The sequence below is a fragment of the Larus michahellis genome (assembly GCF_964199755.1).
Source record: "Larus michahellis chromosome W unlocalized genomic scaffold, bLarMic1.1 SUPER_W_unloc_1, whole genome shotgun sequence".
NCBI lineage: Eukaryota > Metazoa > Chordata > Aves > Charadriiformes > Laridae > Larus > Larus michahellis.
This window is the reverse complement of record NW_027435888.1, coordinates 2,559,875-2,579,741: the sequence shown is the minus strand read 5'-3', so window position 1 is coordinate 2,579,741 and position 19,867 is coordinate 2,559,875. Positions and strand designations below refer to the sequence as shown.

General features: G+C 56.5%; 1 protein-coding gene across 1 annotated transcript; it reads right to left on the bottom strand.

Moving 5' to 3' along the window:
- Positions 1-9,470: 9,470 nt before the first annotated feature.
- LOC141736684 (olfactory receptor 14C36-like) lies at positions 9,471-10,502 on the bottom strand. The gene has a single exon (XM_074571242.1). It carries the CDS (start codon positions 10,500-10,502, stop codon positions 9,471-9,473), a length of 1,032 nt encoding a protein of 343 aa, XP_074427343.1.
- Positions 10,503-19,867: the final 9,365 nt, after the last annotated feature.

Here is a 19,867-nt window from a genome sequence, read left to right as displayed (position 1 = left end):
GCAGGGTGTTACCACCGGGGGTGTGCCGATGATGGGGGAGCAGGGACGGGACTGTGCTGTGCTGGGTGTGAGGACAGAAGGGGTGACCACAGAACCATAGAATGGTTTGGGTTGGAAGGGACCTTTCAATGTCATCTAGTCCAACTTGCCTGCAACCAGCAGGGACCTCTTCAACTAGATCAGGTTGCTCAGAGCCCCATTACACCTGACCTTGAATGTTTGTCTGCAGCCCTAAAATGGTGCAGAAGGAGGAGAAAGGCAGGGTGTCCATTTGCCCTCTACTCGACCACCAAAGGGAGAAAAGCACAAGTCTGCCCTGTCTCATCCTTCTCTGTCCCGAGTTCACAGGGTTCAGGCTGGTGAACGGCAGCACGGCGTGTGAGGGGAGGGTGGAGGTCCATGTGCAGGGGGCCTGGGGCACCCTCTGTGCCTCCCGCTGGGACCTCTTGGACGCCCACATTCTCTGCCGTCACCTCAACTGTGGGTTTGCTGAGTCCATTCCTAAAGGAGGGCGTTTTGGGAGAGGAAGCGGCCCTGTCTGGAGAGACTCCTTCCACTGTGACGGGACTGAAGCCCACCTGGGAGAGTGCCCAGTGACTGCCCTGGGGGCCTCGCCGTGCTCCCATGAGAACGACGCTGCTGTCATATGCTCAGGTGAGTGCAGGAAAACACTCGGTTACTCTGTTTTCCTCTTAAATGCTCCCAAAGCAGGGGACCCTGTGGCAGTGCAAGGCTCTGGCTCAGAAGGTCCCCACAGAGGGCTGGCGGCAGGCAGGCGAGCTCCAAGGCCCTCCTGCAAGGGTGCCAGAGCCTGGAGACGTGCTGCAGGCTGCCGGGCTCCCAGATGCCGCCAAGGGCTGGGGCATGGCTGCTCTCCCCAGGCCCAGCTCGCTTTGCATCCCTGCGGCTGGTGGGTGGAGGAAGCCCGTGCGACGGGCGAGTGGAGATCTTCCAGCACGGGACGTGGGCAGAGTCCTGGATGAGCAGTGGGACGTGCAGGAGGCCAGCGTGGTGTGCCGGCAGCTGCAGTGCGGAGAGGCAGAGGCAGCCTACAACCCCCCGAAGGCTCAGAGAGGGACGGGTCCCGTGGGGCTGCGCGGGGTGCGGTGTGCAGGGCATGAGGCCAACCTGACCCTCTGCAACACCTCCCTGCCTGAGAGTGCGCTGGAAGCAGGGATTGCCGAGGACGTGGGGGTCGTTTGCTGGGGTGAGTGGCGCTGCACGGCCCCCCCAGGCTCTGGGCTAGGTGGGCAGCCGGCCCTTGACGGCAGCCGGGGTTTCCTCCTGCTACAGGGAGCCGTCAGGTGCGGCTGGTGAACGGGCCTGGGCGCTGCGCTGGGAGAGTGGAGATCTACTAGAAGGGCAGCTGGGGGAGCGTCTGCGATGACGGCTGGGACCGGTCTGATGCTGCCGTCGTTTGCCGCCAGCTGGGCTGCGGAGGGGCGCTGGAGGCGGTTGGCTCCGCTCGCTTCGGGGAAGGCTCCGCTCAGATCTGGCTGGAGAGCGTGAACTGCTCCGGGGCCGAAGCTGCTCTCTGGGACTGCCCGTCAGGGTCCTGGGGGCAGCACGACTGCGGGCACAAAGAGGACGCAGGAGTCGTCTGCTCAGGTGTGTGCCGGGAGCTGTGGTGGGAGCCCAGTGCCCAGGCAGGCCGGGACGAGGGGAGAGCCGGCAATGGCCGAGGCTGTTCCTGGCCAGCTCTGAGCCCCTGACAAAGGCCACCGTGGGGACACCCACGCACAGGTGCCCTCAGTCCCACCAGGGGTCCCTGGGGCGCTCCGCTGTCCCTGACGGTCAGCAGGGAGGGCAGGGGTGTCTGTCCATCAGGGACATTTCTCTGTCCGTGGGTGCAAGGGGGACTTGCTGGACGTGCCTTTGCCTGTCTGAGGGCCTGGCGGGTGCAGGGGTGTCCCTGCTCCCCCAGCCCCAGCCCAGCCTGTTCCCCCTCGCTGCCTTTCCTCCCAGAGTTCATGGCCCTGAGGCTGGAGAACGGCACCAACTGCTCCGGGCGCCTGCAGGTTTTCTACAATGGGACGTGGGGGAGCGTTTGCTCCAACTCCATGACTCCTGAAACTGTGTCGCTGGCATGCAAGGAGCTGGGCTGCGGGGACAGAGGGTCCCTGGAAACACAACGGCCCTACGGCAGGCTGTCTGGCACGGCCTGGCTGGACCGTGTGGAGTGTGGGGAGAGAAACAGCTCCTTCTGGCAGTGTCCCTCCGCTCCCTGGCACCCGCAGTCATGCGACGACCTGCGAGATGAGACCCACATCACCTGCAAGGGTAATTCTGAGCTAGCCGGGCACCAGCATCCCCTGCGTTCCTGCTCCTGGCTGGGCATGGTCAAATTCCTGGGCCTGCAGGGGCCTTTCGTTTCCATGCCAGACGCTTGTCCTGCTGGTACCAAAAATGGGACTTCCTCTCCTGGAGCCCCACACATTCACCAGCGGGTGCCAGCCGGGCTCCCAGCTTCGCCTTCACCCGTCCTCCCCACCAACGCTGGGTCTTCTTGGGGCCAGGCTGTGACCCATAGCCGGAGGGAAGGGGCTCCTTGCTGGGCTGTGAAACTCCCAGGAGGAGGCAGCGGGGTAGCGGTGGGGCGGGAGGCTGGGGAGGGCTGTCATTCACCCACTCAGGTGGGAGCTTCCCCACCCCTCATCCCCTGAAACACGGTACGTAATGGGGGTCAGGACTGGGGTGTGCCGGCCCCTCACCTCTCCCAGGCCTGGTGCTGCCCTTTCTGTGTTCCTGCCATGCAGATCCCACGCGGGGCCGTCTGACCGGCAGCGGGAGAGTCTCATTGCCCGTCATCATGTGCATCATCCTGGGAGCACTTGTCTGCCTGCTCCTGGCCCTCCTGGCCGGGCAAGTGCGAAGCGCCAGGGCTGGGCGCAGAGATGGGTCCCTTCCCAGGGGAAGATGCCTGCTGGCAAGGCCAGGGGTGCCGTGGGGTGTCAGTGAGTGGGAGAGGCAGAGCTGGGGGGACAAGAGTGTGTGCTCTCTGCGGGATCCCATCCCCTCTCTGACCATCCCTGGGCCAGCCCTGCCTCTGTCCACAGGCTCTGAGAGAGCTCAGGAGCCCTTCCCTGAGGCCGTGTACGAGGAGATCGGTTCCAGCCCAGCATGGCAGAAGCAGGCAAGGTTCAGCGGCTCAGGTTGGTGTGCGTCCCTCATTGAGGACACATCTACAGTGCTCTTTCCCCTGGCTGCCACCCAGGGTTGACCCCTGCAGCCCCCTAACCCATGGTTCGTGCGGTTGTGGGGCTGTTGGATCTGTGTGGGGAGCACCCATGTCCTGGGCCCAGGAGAGAAGCTTTCTCCCCACCTGCTCTGCGCGTCCCATTTGGGGACAGCCCCCCTCTGCCTGCCCCTGCACCCTGGGGGACACCTGAGGGGTGAGGGAAGGGGCTGTCCCAGGGCAGCTCTGGCAGGCCCTTGGAGATGGGCTTTGTCCCAGGGCAGCAGGGTGAGTCCTGAGCCCTCGTCCCCGTGCAGCCGTGGCTCTGTGGGTCCCACGTCCCCAGCAGCACTGAGCGCAAGCTGGGTCAGCAGAGCGCACTCCCCTGACACCCGCTGGGCCTCTCTCCAGGCTCCTATTCAGAGGGGTCCCTGAGCAAGCTGCAGCCCTACCCCGGGGACAGCGAGGAGGAGGATGGTCCATGGCAAGTACCAGGTAATGGGGGGCAGGAAGGGGTGGATGTCTCCTCCCTGCAGACATGTGATGGACAGCAGTGTCAGTGAGCGTCACCCTCGGAGCTGGGAGGACGGGCGGGATGTCCTGTGGGGCTGCAAACACCAATGTCGGAGCCCCACGTCCCTGCGCATCCTCCCATTCTCTGCTCTGCAGAACGCATCTTCTCACTGTCACCAGCTCTCCTCTCCTTTCAGACGTCCCTGTCCTGCCTGGAGGTGACCCAGCTGATGGCTATGATGATGCCAGGGAGGTTTCTGACCCTGGGGAGGATCCTTCCCCTGGGCAGGAAGACTGGGAAATGCCCGGGGTGGCAGAGGAAGGATCTGGACCCACGGATACCCTTGGAGGTGAGAAGGGAAAGAAAGTGCTGCTGGTTCCTGGGGTGGCATCCCTGGTGTTGGATGATTCGCTGTCACAACGAGAGCCCAACATGCTGGGATGGGGGAACCTGCCCCAGGAGTTTCTTCTGGGGTACCGTGGGTGGGAGAGGGAGCTGAACGTCTCAGGACTGGTGAGGAGAAGGGAGGAAGGTGATGTACAGCCCAGGAGAGGCACCCCATGGGGTGAACATGCAATGGCCTGCCTTGCTTCTTGCAGGGCCAAACCTGCTCTCCCAGAGAGGTGCTGGTGCCCCTGGAGCTGAGGGGGATGGCTGGTCCCTGTCCCCAGAGAGCACGGGCTATGACGATGCTGAAGAGGTGTCTGTGGCACGTCCCCCTGAGGACACAGAGGCTGTGACACCGGAGCTCAGTGCACAACGGTCCCTGAGCCCCGGGCCAGGAGAGCCCGTCCCTGCAGTGCAGCTGGGGGCAGCCAGGAGGGAGGAGAGGTCTGTGCAGCTGGGAGAGCTGTGAGCACCAGGGAACCCTCTCCCTTTTCCCACGGGCAGCAGAATCTGCCAGGGGTTTCCTCGATTTTGATTCCCTGTTTTTACACAGGAGCCCCCATATTGGTTCTTATTAAAAGCCTTTGAGCCAGAGCTGTGCTTGCCTGCCCAGGTGCTTTAGTGTCTCCCCGAGGGTGGCTGGAGGAAACCAGAGCCCAAAGACATGGCGGTGGGGAAGGGGCATGTCTCGGGTGGGTGTGTGGTGCAGGGCAGTGAGCTGAGCTCAGGTCCAGCACAGCTGCCCACCTCTCTCCTGAGAGGGGGCTCCAAAGAGGCAGCGCACACAGCCCTCCTCACCCCACAGCCAGACCCCAGGGCAGGCCCACAGTGCCTGCAGAGGACCAGAGGCTCCAGCTCCAGCCTTTCCATCATTTATCAACAATCTCGGTCAACAGGGGAGGTACCAGATGACTGGAGGGTGGCTAATGTGACGCCCATCTACAAGAAGGGTCAGAAGGAGGATCCGGGGAACTACAGGCCTGTCAGCCTGACCTCGGTACCAGGAAAGATCATGGAGAGGATCACCTTGAGTGAGCTCTCACGGCAAGCGCAGGGCAGCCAAGGGACCAGGACCAGCCAGCAGGGGTTTAGGAAGGGGAGGTCCTGCTTAACAAACCTGATCTCTTTCTATGACCATGTGACCCTCCTTCTGGATGCGGGGAAGGCTGTGGAAGTTGTCTATCTGGACTTTGGCAAGGCCTTTGACACCGTCCCCCACAGCATTCTCCTGGAGAAGCTGGTGAATCATGGCATAGACAAGTGTACTCTTTGCTGGGTTAAAAGCTGGCTGGATGGCTGTGCCCAGAGAGTTGTGATTAATGGGGTGAAATCCTCTTGGCAGCCAGTCACCAGTGGTGTCCCTCGGGGCTCAGTTTTGGGGCCAGTTTTGTTTAATATCTTTATCAATGATGTGGATGAGGGGATTGAGTGCACCCTCAGTAAGTTTGCAGATGACACCAAACTGGGTGGGAGAGTTGATCTGCTTGAGGGTAGGAAGGCTCTCCAGAGGGACCTGGACAGGCTGGATCGATGGGCCAAGGCCAACTGTGTGAGGTTTAATAAGGCCAAGTGCCGGGTCCTGCATTTCGGTCACAACAACCCCAAGTAACGCTACGGGCTTGGGGCAGAGTGGCTGGAAAGCTGCCCATCAGAAAAGGACCTGGGGGTGCTGGTGGATGGCCAGCTTCACATAAGCCAGCAGTGTGCCCAGGTGGCCAAGAAGGCCAACAGCATTCTGGCTTGTATCAGGAATAGCATGGCCAGCAGGAGCAGGGAAGTGATGGTGTCTCTGTACTGGGCACTGGTGAGGCCTCACCTCGAGTACTGTGTTCAGTTCTGGGCCCCTCTGTCCAAGAGAGACATTGAGGTGCTGGAGCGTGTCCAGAGGAGAGCTACCAGTGATGGGTCTGGAGACCAGGGCATATGATGAGAGGCTGAGGGAGCTGGGCATGTTTAGCTCGGGGAAGAGGAGGCTGAGGGGAGACCTCATTGCCCTCTACAACTCCCTGAAAGGAGGGTGTAGAGAGGTGGGTGTTGGCCTCTTCTCCCAGGTGAAAAATGACAGGACCAGAGGAAATGGTCTGAAGATGCGGCAGGGGAGGTTTAGGTTAGATATTAGGAAGAATTACTTTACTGAAAGAGTGGTCAGGCACTGGAACAGCCTGCCCAGGGAGGGGGCTGAGTCACCATCCCTAGAGGTATTTAAGGAACGTCTAGATTTGGCACTTCAGAGCATTCTCTGAATGACAGAGATTTCAGGTTGTTGGGGTTTTTTTCTGTTTTTTTTTGTTTTTTGTGTGTGTGTGTGTATGTTTGGACTCGATGATCTCAAAGGTCCTTTCCAACTATGAAGATTCTCTTATTCTATGGTTCTATGATTCCCTGAGGCTGGGCATTCAGGGAAGAACCCCCTTGGAGATGCTGGGGATGGAAGCCAGGATCTCCCACATGCAAAGTGGGCGCTCTGCCACTGAGCTACACCCTCTGGAGCCTTCCCAGCAGGAGACACTCTCCTCCCATGAGGGGTCTGTGACAAGCACAGCCCCGTTGTCCCCTGGGTGCCCAGGGACCCTCTGCAGGAAACAGCACTTGATCCCTCCTGAGATGGGGGAAGTCCGCACGGCCTCTCCCCTGGGGCCTGATCCTGGCACAGGGCTGCACTGCAGAGCACTGCCCCTCCAGCGTCTCTGAAGAGCGATGGGGCAGAAGGAGGCTCTGGCTGCAGGTGCTGCTCCCACGCTCTGGCCCCCTCCAGGGCCAACGGAGAGGAGAAAACTCCTGAGCCTCCTCTGCCCCCCAGGGCAAGGGCAACCCCCCTGTGTGCCACATCTGTGCGCAGCGGCACAGGAAGAGAAGTACAACAGGGTGAGGGACATGCCCTCCCTGGGGTGAGGTGCCCCCAGGCTCTGATGGATCCCCAGGGTGTGTGATGAGGCAACATGGGGGCAGAAAGCTCACACGCCCTCATCCATGTAGCGGGCCTCCTGCACCCCTCTGCCCCGCAGCATCCCTGGAGGTGGGGTGAAGGGCAGGTGTCCATCTCCATGGGGCTGATGCCCAGAGAGGAGCATATTGGTGTGTTACCAGTCATTGGAGCAGGGGGGCAAAGGGGGACAAGAAATTCTGCTCAGGACAGCGTGTGACTAAACAATACCGATGGCCATGCACTCCGGTGGGTGATCCTCAGCGTGCCTTTGTCAGCTGTCCTGGGCACATCAGAGGTCTCACTGCAACACCCCCCCGGGGGAAGGATGCTGCCATTCAGGCTGCAGATCCAGGGAGTGCCTCTCCCTGGGACTATGGGTCCAGTGGCCTCTGCTCTGGGAATGGAGACAAGGTGCAGGAGGCGCCTGAGGAGGGGAACAGACTCTGCACCCTTGAGCATGACAAAGAGGAGAGGAATTGGGTCATGCAGAGACCCCGCAGAGGACACATCCCGATCCTGTGGAGCAGGGAAGGGGGCACAGCTGGAGACCACCCCAAAGCAGCCCTGAGTGGAGAGTCCTGCCCAGGGGCAGGCTGGGGACTTGTGGGGCTGGAGGAAGGCTCCTTCTAAGCCGCAGATGTGCAGGTCCAGGGCAGGGACAGTGCTCTGGCAAGAGGTGAAGGAGCAAGCAGGGCTGGGGCAGGCTGGAAGGCGGCAGATGGGCTCTGCAAAAAGCAGAGGGAGAAAAATCACTGCTGAAGCCCAGGGCTGAACCAGGCACCTTTAGATCTTCAGTCTAACGCTGTCCCAGCAGAGCTCCTTCAGCCCTGCCCCAGCAACCCTTGTCCCCGGGCCACCCCTGCCGGGCCCCAGGCTGACACAGAGGAGGAGTGCTCCTCAGGGAGGTTCCCAGGGAAAAGCTGTGCCCAGCCCCGGACAGAGGGGACCGGGCCCCTCCCTGCCTCCAAGGCCAGGTGGGCTCCAGCTTTGGTGGAGGCCACGTTACGCTGGGCGTGCCAAGATGTGTGTGGGCCTCCTACAAAGGGGACAGGAGTGAAGGTAAGTGGGCAGGCCAGGTATGTGCAACTGCAAAGGCTGAGGGCCAAAGAAGCATAGGACCGATGGAAGACCTTATCACCTGGAAAGCCTCCTCCCACCCATTTTTTCCCTTGCTGAACTTTGCTGCTTCCTTCCCAGCTCCTCTCCCTCCTTCCCCCTGAGCAGTGCAGGGCGATGGGGAATGGGGGTCCTGGTCAGTCCATAACAATTCCTCTCTGCTGCTCCTTCCTTCTAACACTTTTCCCATGGGGTCCCTCTTACAGGCTACAGTCTTTCGAGATAAATCTGCTACAGCATGGGCTCTCCTCAAGCTGAAATTCTGTCAGGAAATATCCAACCTCTCCAGTTTTGGGTCCTCCACCAAGTGCAGGGATTACCTCCTCCGCTGTGCTCCTCTCCTTAGGCTGCAGGGAAATACCTGCTCTACTGTGGTATTCTCCACAGGCTGCAGGAGACCATCTGCTCTGGCACCTGGAGCACCTCCTCTCCCTCCTTCTTCACTCACCCTGGTGTTTTCAGGGCTGTTTCTCACACTGGTTTTTCCCTCACTCCTCTCCCACTCGAGCCCTTGTGTCCTTTCTTAAATACACTCTCACAGAGGTTCCACCAGCCTCGTTGATGGGCTCAGTTTTGGACAGCGGTGGGTTTCTTTTGGAGCTGGCTGGAACCAGCTCTGTCTGGCATGGAAGCAGCCCCTGTTCTCACAGAGGCCCATGCCTTCAGCCCCACCACTACCAAACCCTGGAGATGGACACCAATTCCACAAGCCCTGGCTCTGCACCACAAACACTCTGGTGTGAGTCCTCACCCCGCATGGGCACACGGTACAAGCCGTACTCCGAGGATTTTTCCTCCTGGGCACTTTCCAGCCCAGCCCAGCTCCCTCCAAGCTCTGCCACCTCCCCTGCCCTCTCTCCATCCCAGCCCAGTCTGCGCTGGCCCAACAGCAGAGCCTGCCCCAGGGTGCTGCAGAGCTCTGGGCACTCACTCCACAGCCACAGCCCCTCTGAAGGGCACCGCAGCTGCTGGGGGGCAGAGGAGGGTCAGCCCCAGAGATGGGGGGCATGTGGGCACAAGGCAAAGGCAGTCAGTGGGCCCCTGTGTCCTCCTCCCCAGGATGTTCTGAGGGGTGTGCAGCCCCTCACTGCCATCCCCTCTCCCCAGCCCAGTGCAAGAGCCCTGGCCCTGGGGACCCTCAGGCAGCTCCTGCCGCCCCAGTGACAGAGTGGCACTGGGACAGCCTGCCCCAGGCTGCTGCAGCCAGAAAGGTCTTCTCATCTCCCGTTTATTCAGCCCTGCTGCTGATGGGTCTCAGAAAAAAAAGTGTTAGCTGGTTCATTTTTTGTTTATTGAAACACACACTGACTGAAACACGCTTACTGACTCTTTATTTACGGAAATATTTTTTGTCACAGATGAGAGGTGAAAAGTTTAGGAGGAGGGGAGGAATAGTTAATGCTTGTCACAAGAGATGCTGTGAATCCTTTGCAGAGGAAGGTACACAGTCTATGGCTGATGAAAAAATGTTGAATCAGTTTCCTCAGGGCATCCTTGAGCTCCTGGTTCCTCATGCTGTAGATGAGGGGGTTCACTGCTGGAGGCACCACCGAGTACAGAAATGACACCACTAGATTCAGGAATGAAGAGGAGACAGAGGGGGGCTTCAGGTTGGAAGACACCCCAGTGGTGATAAAGAGGGAAACCACGTCCAGGTGAGGGAGGCACGTGGAAAAGGCTTTCTGTCTTCCCTGCTGTGAGGAGACCCTCATCACAGCCCTGAAGATCTGCACATAGGACACCACAATGAAAACAAAACATCCCAAAAAACCAAAAGCACTAACCACCAGAAGGCCAGCTTCCCTGAGGTAGTCTGATTGTGAGCAGGAGAGCTTGAGGATCTGGGGGATTTCACAGAAGAACTGGTCTAGGCCATTTCCTTGGCAGAGAGGTATTGGAAATGTATTGTCTGTGTGCAGGAGAGCATTGAGAAAGCCACTGCCCCAGGCAGCTGCTGCCATGTGGACACAAGCTCTGCTGCCCAGGAGGGACCCATAGTGCAGGGGTTTGCAGATGGCAACGTACCGGTCATAGGCCATGACTGTCAGAAGATAAAACTCTGCTGAGATCAAGAAGGCAAAGAAAAAGACCTGGGAAACACATCCTGAGAAGGAGATGGCCCTGGTGTCCCAGAGGGAATTGGCCATGGCTTTGGGCAGAGTGGTGGAGATGCAGCCCAGGTCGAGGAGGGCGAGGTTGAGGAGGAAGAAGTACATGGGGGTGTGGAGGCGGTGGTCACAGGCTACGGCAGTGATGATGAGGCCATTGCCCAGGAGGGCAGCCAGGTAGATGCCCAGGAAGAGGCAGAAGTGCAAGAGCTGCAGCTCCCGCGTGTCTGCGAATGCCAGGAGGAGGAAGTGGGTGATGGAGCTGCCATTGGACATCAGATCCCTCTGCACGTGGGGGCCTGTCCAAGAAGGAAACAGCAGTGAAGAGTGAGGAGAAACACCTCTGAGCAGAACCTGTTGCATTTGTCACAGTAACGTCCAAGCAGATGGGAACCAGGAGTGATCACAGGTTAAATCTCACTATGATATAAAAGAGCTTTTGACCACTGTCACTCCCAGGTCCCCTGGCTGCAGAACACAGCTGGGGGGGTTGTTTTGTTTATTTAACTCCGGTTACCCCTGGCCCACTTGAGGAGTCATGTTTGAAGGTAGAAATCCCTGGCATTTCTGCTACCCTACAAGTGCTATTGTGAGAGTCCTGGGAGGCAATAGGACAGACCCCTAGTGCAGAAGGAGGAGAGCTGGTCTCTCCACCCGTCCTGCTCTCAGCTGCTTTTTGCCAGCACTGCTTTGGTCTGGAGGATGATCCCATGGAGAGCAGAGGAGTCCAGTTCCAAAGTGCAGATCTCCAAACTCCCCTCCCCAGGGAAGAGCTGTCAGCTTTTGGATGCCCAGAAGATGGGGTGCCCTTTGGGGAGAGTTAATGTTATCCCCACCCCATGGACTGCATTGCCTAGAGACCCAGAGGTTAGAAGAGGCCTTGGGTACCAGGGACACATCTGCATGGCAGGACCTGCAGGGTCAGTGGCTGAGCTGCTGATGAAGCCCCCACCCCAGAGAGACTGAAAACAAGAGCAACAGCAGCAGCAGCAGGGACGGGTGGAGAAGCAAGGAGAAATGCCCCGATGCTTCTTCCGAAGGGAGACACGGCCTGGGAAGGACAGAGGGTGCTCAGGAGAGTCCCTTCTGCTGCAGCTATGGCCACAGATGAGGCAGCTGCTGCCCTGGATCCCACATCCTTGAGGGCAGAAGCTCACTGGGCAGGGTTAGAGTTGGCACTGGCAGGAGGCAGAGTTCCTCTGAAGCACCGGGACCCTGCTCTGAAGGACAGCCCTGGGCACCCCTGGCTGCACACCCGCCTTCATGCCCCTGCAACCATCCCCAGGAGAAGGCAGCCACCGTGTCCTGTCTCTCTGACGGTGCTGCAGGGAAGCCCTGCTCTGCAGCACACCCTTCTCCTCCTCTACACCAGAGAAAGATCCCACAGGCTGTGGGCTACGACAGCTTTATGAGAACCCTTCAGGATGGGCAGCGGCATTGCCCTGCAGCCTCACACTTACCGGGCAGAGGGCTGGGAAGCTTTCTCCCACAGTGAGCTCTCAGCTCTTCTCCCAGTCACGACTGCCTTCACGTTCTCTCTGCATTGATGGTCTCCTCCTCGGTGCCTGCAGGCAGCACCCTCAGCCCTGCTGCCCATTGCACAGGAGCTGCTCCTGGGCAGAGCTGTCTCTCTGCAGCACTGGTTGCCATGAGCTTCCTCCATCCCAGGAGGTGGGCTCAGCAGAGGAGCAGCCCAAGGCATTTTAATGACCCCTCGGGTGAGTTTGGGGCGGAGTCCCTGAACCTCAGACACTGAGAGGAAGTTGAAGAAACTTATCAAGATGACAAACTCAGATGTAAACTCCAAGGTTTCTTGGAGTGTTAATGGGTCCCACTGAGGACCATTACCAACAAAGCCTCCCCAGGGGCTCGTTAGAGCACAAAACTGGAGGCAATAATGACAGGTAGGTAAAGGGAAAATAAAGGTGGCTCTGATGCTGAGCAAATCTGAAGGTGTTACTCCTTCAGTGTCCCATACCTGCACCTCTTTCTTTGAAGGCACCCAATTGTCTTTTTGATTTCATCCCAGTATCTCACTGCCCTTACTGATATCTCTCCATCCTCCCTGGCTGTTCCTGGAAAGACAAAGCCATGGGCTGGTCCAGCCTCCCCCTGGGTGTCCTCTTGTACCACAGCACTGCCCTTGGAGTGACAGTTTCTTCTGGTCATTTCTGGTCTCAACCTCCCAATCCAAACTTTGTGGCATCCTTCCTTTCTCCTGCTTTTTTTTCCACCATGAAGAAAAGCTCCAGCATCTCTGAAACCACCCTTCACGCAGTTACAGGTTATGACTGTGACGCTCTGAGCCCCCACTTCACCAGGCTGAAGGAGACCAGGACCCTCAGCCTCCCCTCACGGGGCGTGTGCTTGAGGCCATGAATCCCATATTGGCAGAGCTTCTCTGGACACTCTCCATTCCTCCCCACTTGTCTAGAACAGGAAGCCCCAGTGACGGGCACACGAGCCCCGAGGTGGCCACTCCAGGTTTCAGTGGAGTGAGATGACAGCTCCCCTGGTGTGGGTGACCCACGCTGCTCCTAATGCAGCGCCCTCCCTACAATATGCACCCACTCTTCCAGCAGCCTTACTTTTCCAGTCACGCAGACACTTCTGTGGGATGTGGCAATTCTGTCTGAGGTTATGGAAACCTCTGCTTTTCTCTTACTTCCCTTCCTGTCAATTTCTCCAACTGAATGTGGCGCTTTTGTTTAGGCTTCTCAATGTCTTAAGAATTCCTAAAAACCTTCTAGTTGGCTTAGCTTGAATTTTTTTCTCTACTCCCATTTCCTCTGATTTCCCCATTGGTTAGCTAAACCGGAGAGACTACTAATGTGCGTCTCTGCTAATTCTCATCAGGTCTTTCCTGCTGCTTTTTTAATGCCCTTTTATTTTTGTGTATTTTTCCAGATATCTGTAAAACTAAATCTTCACGTGGTGTTAGCTCTCATAGAGACTGTGAATTTGAGTCTGAGGTCTTTACATTTTCCCTTTGCTGTATTGAGTGCCGCCGACTTTGGTTTAATACAACATTTTCAGTTGACCTTCAGTTTTACTCTAGACTCCCAGGGTGAGATTCACTTCTAACTTTAGAAGTCTACAATGGCAACTAAAGAAGTTTTTCTACACAGTTGTGGAGATGTATAGAAACCCCTGCTTTTGAGGTTTCAAAGATCATTTGGTACCAATAATTCACTACTTTTTGCAAAAAGAGATACATCTTAGCTATATCGGTTAACTTTTATGCCTGTTTAGAATCATAGAATGTGTTGGGTTGGAAGGGACCTCTAAAGGCCATCTACTGCAACCCCCCTGCAGGCAGCAGGGACATCTTCAACTAGATCAGGTTGCTCAGAGCCTCATCAAGCCTGGCCTTGAATGTCTCCAGGGATGGGGCCTCCACCCCCTCTCTGGGCAACCTGGGCCAGTGTCTCACCACCCTGCTGGTAAAGAACTTCTTCCAAATGTCTAATCTAAACCCGCTCTGCTCTAGTTTAAAACCATTGCCCCTCATCGCTACATGGCCTTGCAAACAGCCCCTCCCCCGCTTTCTTGTAGGCCCCCTTCAGGTACTGGAAGGCCGCTATCAGGTCTCCCTGGAGCCTTCTCTTCTCCACGCTGAAGCATGGAATCACAGAATGATGGAATTTTGAGGGTTGTAAGGGAACTTAAAGATCATCTAGTTCCAACCCCCCTGCCATGTGAAGGGGCATCTCCCACCAGATCAGGTTGCTCAGAGCCCCATCCAGGGCTTCCACCACCTCTCTGGGTAACCCGTTCCAGTGTCTTACCACCCTCCTGGTAAAGAACTTCTTCCTAACGTCCAGTCTGAATAGTCCCATTCTAGTTTTAATCCATTCCCTCTAGTCCTACCATTACCCGACATCCTAAAAAGTCCCTCACCAGCTTTCTTGTAGGCCCCCTTAAGATACTGGTAGGCCACTAGAAGGTCTCCTCAGAGCCTTCTTTTCTCCAGAATGAACAACCCCAACTCACTCAGTCTGTCCTCATAGGAGAGGTGCTCCAGCCCTCTGATCATCCTTGTGGCCCTTCTCTGGACGCGTTCCAGCACGTCCATATCTCTCTTGTAGTAGGGGCTCCAGAACTGGATGCAGTACTCCAGGTGGGGTCTCACGAGAGTGGAATAGAGCGGGAGAACCACCTCCCTCAACCTGCTGGCCACACTTCTCCTGATGCAGCCCAGGAGACGATTGGCTTTCTGGGCTGCTAGTGCACACTGACGTCTCATGTGGAGCTTCTCATCTACCAGCGCCCCCAAGTTCTTTTCTTCAGGGCTGCTCTCAAGCCAGTCACTGCCCAGCCTATATCGGTGCTTGGGATTGCCCCGACCCAGACGGAGGGCCTTGCACTTGGTCTTGTTGAACTTCATGAGGTTGGCATGGGCCCACCTCTCCAGCCTGTCAAGGTCCCTCTGGATGGCATCCCTTCCCTCCAGCCTGTCAGCCGCCCCACACAGCTTGGTGTCGTCGGCAAACTTGCTGAGGGTGCACTCTACGCCACTGTCCATGTCGCTGACGAAGATGTTAAACAAGACCGGTCCCAGTAGTGATCCTTGAGGGACTCCACTTGTCACTGGCCTCCACTTGGACATGGACCCATTGACAGCCACTCCTTGGGTGCAGCCGTCAAGCCAGTTCTTTATCCACTGAATTGTCGGTCCATCAAGCCCATATTTTATCAGCTTGGAGACCAGGATGTCACGTGGGACAGTGTCAAAGGCTTTGCTCAGGTCCAGGTAAATGATGTCAGTTGCTCTCCCCTTGTCTATTGATGTTGCGACCTTCTCATAGAAGGCCACCAGGTTTGTCAGGCACGATTTTCCCTTGGTGAAGCCATGTTGATTGTACCAACCACCTCTTCATTATTCTTCTGCCTCAGCAGTGCCTCCAGGAGGATCTGCTCCATAATCTTACCAGGCACGGAGGTGAGACTGACTGGCCTAGAGTTCCCTGGTTCCTCCTTCTTTCCCTTTTTGAAAATGGGGATTATGTTTCCCCTTTTCCAGTCAGTGGGGACTTCACCAGACTGCCATGACTTTTGGAATATAATAGAGAGCGGTTTAGCAACCCCATGCACCAGTTCCTTCGGTACCCGTGGGTGTATCCCATCAGGTCCCATGGACTTGTTCACTCCCAGGTTCATCAGATGGTCATGAACCTGATCTTCACTTACGATGGGCAGTTCTGTCCAACCCCTGCCATTGTCTTCTTTGACTCCGGGAGTATGGCTGGAGCCCTTGCCTGTGAAGACTGAGGAAAAGAAGTCGTTGAGAACACCGGCCTTCTCCATATCACTTGTCACCAGCTCCCCCGTTCCCTTTCGGAGGGGGCCCACACCTTCCTTAGTCTTCTTCTTACCTATGTGTACCTATAGAAATTTTTGCTGTTGAACAACCCCAGGTCCCTCTGGATGACATCCTGGCCCTCTGGCATGTCAACCACACCACTCAGCTTGGTGTCATCGGCAAACTTGCTGAGGGTGCACTTGATCCCACTGTCTAAATCATTGATGAAGATATTAAACAGCACTGGTCCCAAGACGGATCCCTGAGGGACACCACTTGTTACCCCTCTGCATCTGGACATCGAGCCATTGACCACTGGATGACCACCTCTGGATGCGAACCTTCTGCCAGTTCCTTATCCACCGAACAGTCCTCCCATCAAATCCGACTTTACCTGACTGCCATGACTTTTCCAACATCATGAAGAGTGTCTTGGCAACTACATCAGCCAGTTCCCTCAGGACTCTGGGGTGCATCAGGCCCCATGGACTCGTGTATGTTCAGGTTCCTCAGGTGGTCACAAACTTTGTCTTCACTTACAGTGGGAGGGACTTTGTCCCCCAGGTCCCCGTCTTGAAGTCCTTCAACTTGGGAGTTGTGAGGAGAGAGGCTGCCAGTGAAGACTAAGGCAAAAAAAATTGTTGAGAACCTCAGCCTTCTCCTCATCTCTTGTTACCAGTTTGCCATTCTCAGTCATCAGGGAGGGCACGCTTTCTTTAACCTTCCTTTTCTGGTTTGACCAGCAGGTCCCAACTCAGCCATGCTGGTCTCTTCCCTTTCTTGCTTGATTTCTTACACCTGGGGATCGAGAGCCCTTGTGCTCTATGGAAAGCGTCCTTGAAGATCTGCCAGCTCCCTTCTGCCCCCTTGTCCCTGAGGACCATTTCCCAGGGGGTCCTATTGACTAACTCCACGACAGTCCGGAGGTTTGCTTTCCTAAAATTCAAGGTCCTGACTACGCTCCTTGTCTGACACGTATCCCTTAGCACTGTGAACTCCACCAGTGTGTGGTCACTGCACACCAGGCTGCCTCCAATCTTGACATCCCCAATGAGCTCACTCGCATTGGTGACTGTCAGGTCCAGTATGGCATCCCCTCGGGCAGGGCTGTCTATTTCCTTTCTTAGGAAGTTATCGTCGAGGCACTCCAGGAACCTCCTGGATTGTCTACAGCTCACCGTGTTACTTTTCCAGTGGGTGTCAGGGTGGTTGAATCCCCCAGCAGGACAAGGGCCTTTGAGCGCGATGCCTTCTGTAGCTGCAGGAAGAAGGCTTCATCAGCAGGTTCCCCTTGATCAGGCGGCCTGTAGTAGACACCAACCACCAGGTTCCCCTTGTTGCCTCGGTCTCTAATGCCTACCCATAAGCTTTTGACTTCCTCTTGGCTGTTCTTTAGGGACATCTCTTCACACTCTATCCCTTGCTGAACAGAGAGGGCAACACCTCTGCCCCTCCTTCCTCAACAGCTTGTAGCCATTGATAGCCACACTCCAGCCATAGGATTCGTCCCACCAGGTTTCAGTAATGGCCACTAGGTCATAGCTTTCCAGCAGCATGGTAGTTTCCAGCTCCTCCTGTTTGTTACCCATGTTGCGTGCGTTTGTGTAGAGGCACTTCAGCTGGGCTGTTGCCTGTGTTACCTTCTTAGAGGAGATCACCTTGAGGTGTTTCATGGGTGTTTCCCTGTTGACTCCAACAACCTCAGAAGCCCCTGGCTCGTCTCTGTAAGACTTTGACTATGATGCAGTGTTCCCAGCATGCCTACGGGCAACAGGTCGAAGGCCCTTACTAGTGCCCCGTCCCCCTAACCCTGACATGTTATCCTACAGCTGGTCACAGACAAGCCTGATATTATCATCCCCCTCACCCTTCACATCTAGTTTAAAGCCCTGTCGATCAGCCCCACAATCTCTTGAGCAAAGACCCTCTTCCCCCTTTGAGAAAGGTGTCTCCCAGGTGATGCCAGCAAGCCCGGTGCCCTGTAGGCCATCCCATTGTCAACAAAATTGAAATTGTGGTGGTGACACCAGCCATGGAGCCATGGATTAATAGACTGGATCCGTCTGTTTCTTCCAATGTCACTGCCTGCAACTGGAAGGAGTGAGGAAAAAATAACCCGTGTCCCAGATTCCCTCACCAACCTTCCCAAGGCCCTGAAGTCCCCCTTGATTGCTCTTGGTCTATGAGTTGCAGCTTCCTCTCCACCTACAAGGAGGATCAGTAATGGGTAATAGGCTGAGGACTGTATCAAGCGAGGAAGTTTCCTGGTGATGTCCTTCAGCCGGGCTCCAGGAAGACAGCAGACTTCTCTATGAGGAGGGTCTACCCGGCATATTGGACCCTCTGTTCTCCTCAGGAAGGAGTCACCAACGACCATAACCCTTCTTTTCTTCCTTGTGGTTGTGGTTGTGATACGGGCGGTACACCATTCTGACTGTGGAGACATCTCTGGTGTGGATTGCCCATCATCCACATCCTCATTTGACTGGCCTTCCTCAACCAGAACCTCATATCTGTTGTTCAGAGGTACCGGGGTGGGGGACAAGGTGGGCAAGGAGGGAGTTCGCCTGCTGCCCCAACCATGAATTTGCCTCCATTCACTCTTTGCATTTAGGCTTCTGCCTTCTGCCTGACAGGGCAGGATACAGGGTGGATCCCGGTGACTTTCTGATAGGTGCTCCTGCTTCTGTTTCAAGGATGGCAGAGCCTGGCTCCACCAGTCTGTGTCTTGTTCAGCCTCCCTAATGCTCCTTAACCTTTTGACTTCCTCTCACAGCTCTGCCACCAGGCTGAGCAGATGGTTCGCCTGTTCACAAGGCACACAGCAGCTGTTACAGCTGCCCCGCGTTACCAGTGAAAGGCTCTGGCACCCCCTGCAGCCTGTGACCTGGATGGCTGTATGTTCCTGTGGGAGCTCTCTCTGGGTTCCCACATCCATCCTGGCTAAGGTTGAGAGCACGACCTTCTGCCGGGTGGAGACCAGAGCTAAACTCCATCCGAGAGGGTGATGACCGCCTTGTTGTGGTGCTCCCCGGTGACGCCCTGGGTGATGCCCATGCGCTGCGTGCTTACTCAGTGCGCAGTGACCAGGTCGCTGTGCTCCCAAAAGGCTTCTTTTATGAGGGGGGAAGTGGTCCCAGCGAGGACGCCTCCTTTAGATCTGCCGCCCGTGGTGCTGGCTCTGCCCACACCTCCTCAGCAGACCACCCACGAGGGGCCGGTTTCCAGCACAGGCTGGCCGCTTTTCCTCACTTCAAAAAGCCCCAAAGGAGCCCCTCGCTGGCCCTTTTTGCCATGATTCCCTTCCCCAGTGCGGACTTACCTGCACAGAGATGGTCACCTCAGAGACTTTCTGTGTGTGCAACTCGATTTAGGAAACTACTGTAAGTCTTGTGGTTGCGAGTGTCTGATTTGATTCAGGAAACTGTCGTACGTGTCCGGTGAACCTTTCCTTTTTTGAATCTTTAAATATGTCACTGTGTTGGTTATAGCAAATTTTGATAAATCACTTTGAGAACTGGCAAATGATGAAGTATTGTTAGAATCATACGACTTAACCCTGTGTTACTAAATCTGAAATTGTTGCCCCCTCAAAGTTGGGCAGGATCCCAAATCAACATTCACAACGAGACTGGACATGAGGAGAAAGAAATGTCCCATGAAGGACAGTGCTGTGACTCCTGAGGTCACCCAGAGGGAGCCTGGATCAGCGCAACGCTGGGTGTTCCAAGGAACAGGCAGGGAGGAAGAAGAGCTGTCAGGAAAGGCGAGGAGATGCCCCAGTGGGAGCAAGGGGAGGAAAGAGGTTGGGTGTCCACAGCCTGCAGGTCTTTGTCCCCTTGGCTGTGGCTGTTGTCTTTGCTACCAAGGCCTGAAAGGAGACACCTTAATCTCATGGAACCGGGGCCTCACTGCTTCCTCGCACCCCCCAGGGAGGCCGGGAGGTGTGGTGCCGTTGTCCTTCACTCAGCATTGCCTACCCCACACCTCACTGCCCCGGGAGGAGCCCTGAGCCAGTGTGAGGGACAGGATCCCCCTTCCCAGGGCTGGCCGCTTGGCGGGATAAAATACATCACGGCTTTACTCAGCATCAGCTCCACCTGCACAGTGCCTTTGCCTCCCTGTAATCACAGCCTCCAGTTGCCTGCTCGAACAAATCCATGGGGAGGCTTGGTCTGTCATGGCCCTCAGTGGGGACAATTAATGCTCCAAGACACTTTGGCGTTTGCTTCAGACTTGAATTCCTGCACAGGCTGTTCCAGCTCCTCTCAGTATCTGGCATTCCTGGGCTCAGCAGCAAATGCCCCATGGGGCTCGTTAAAGTGCAGAAAGCCCTAAG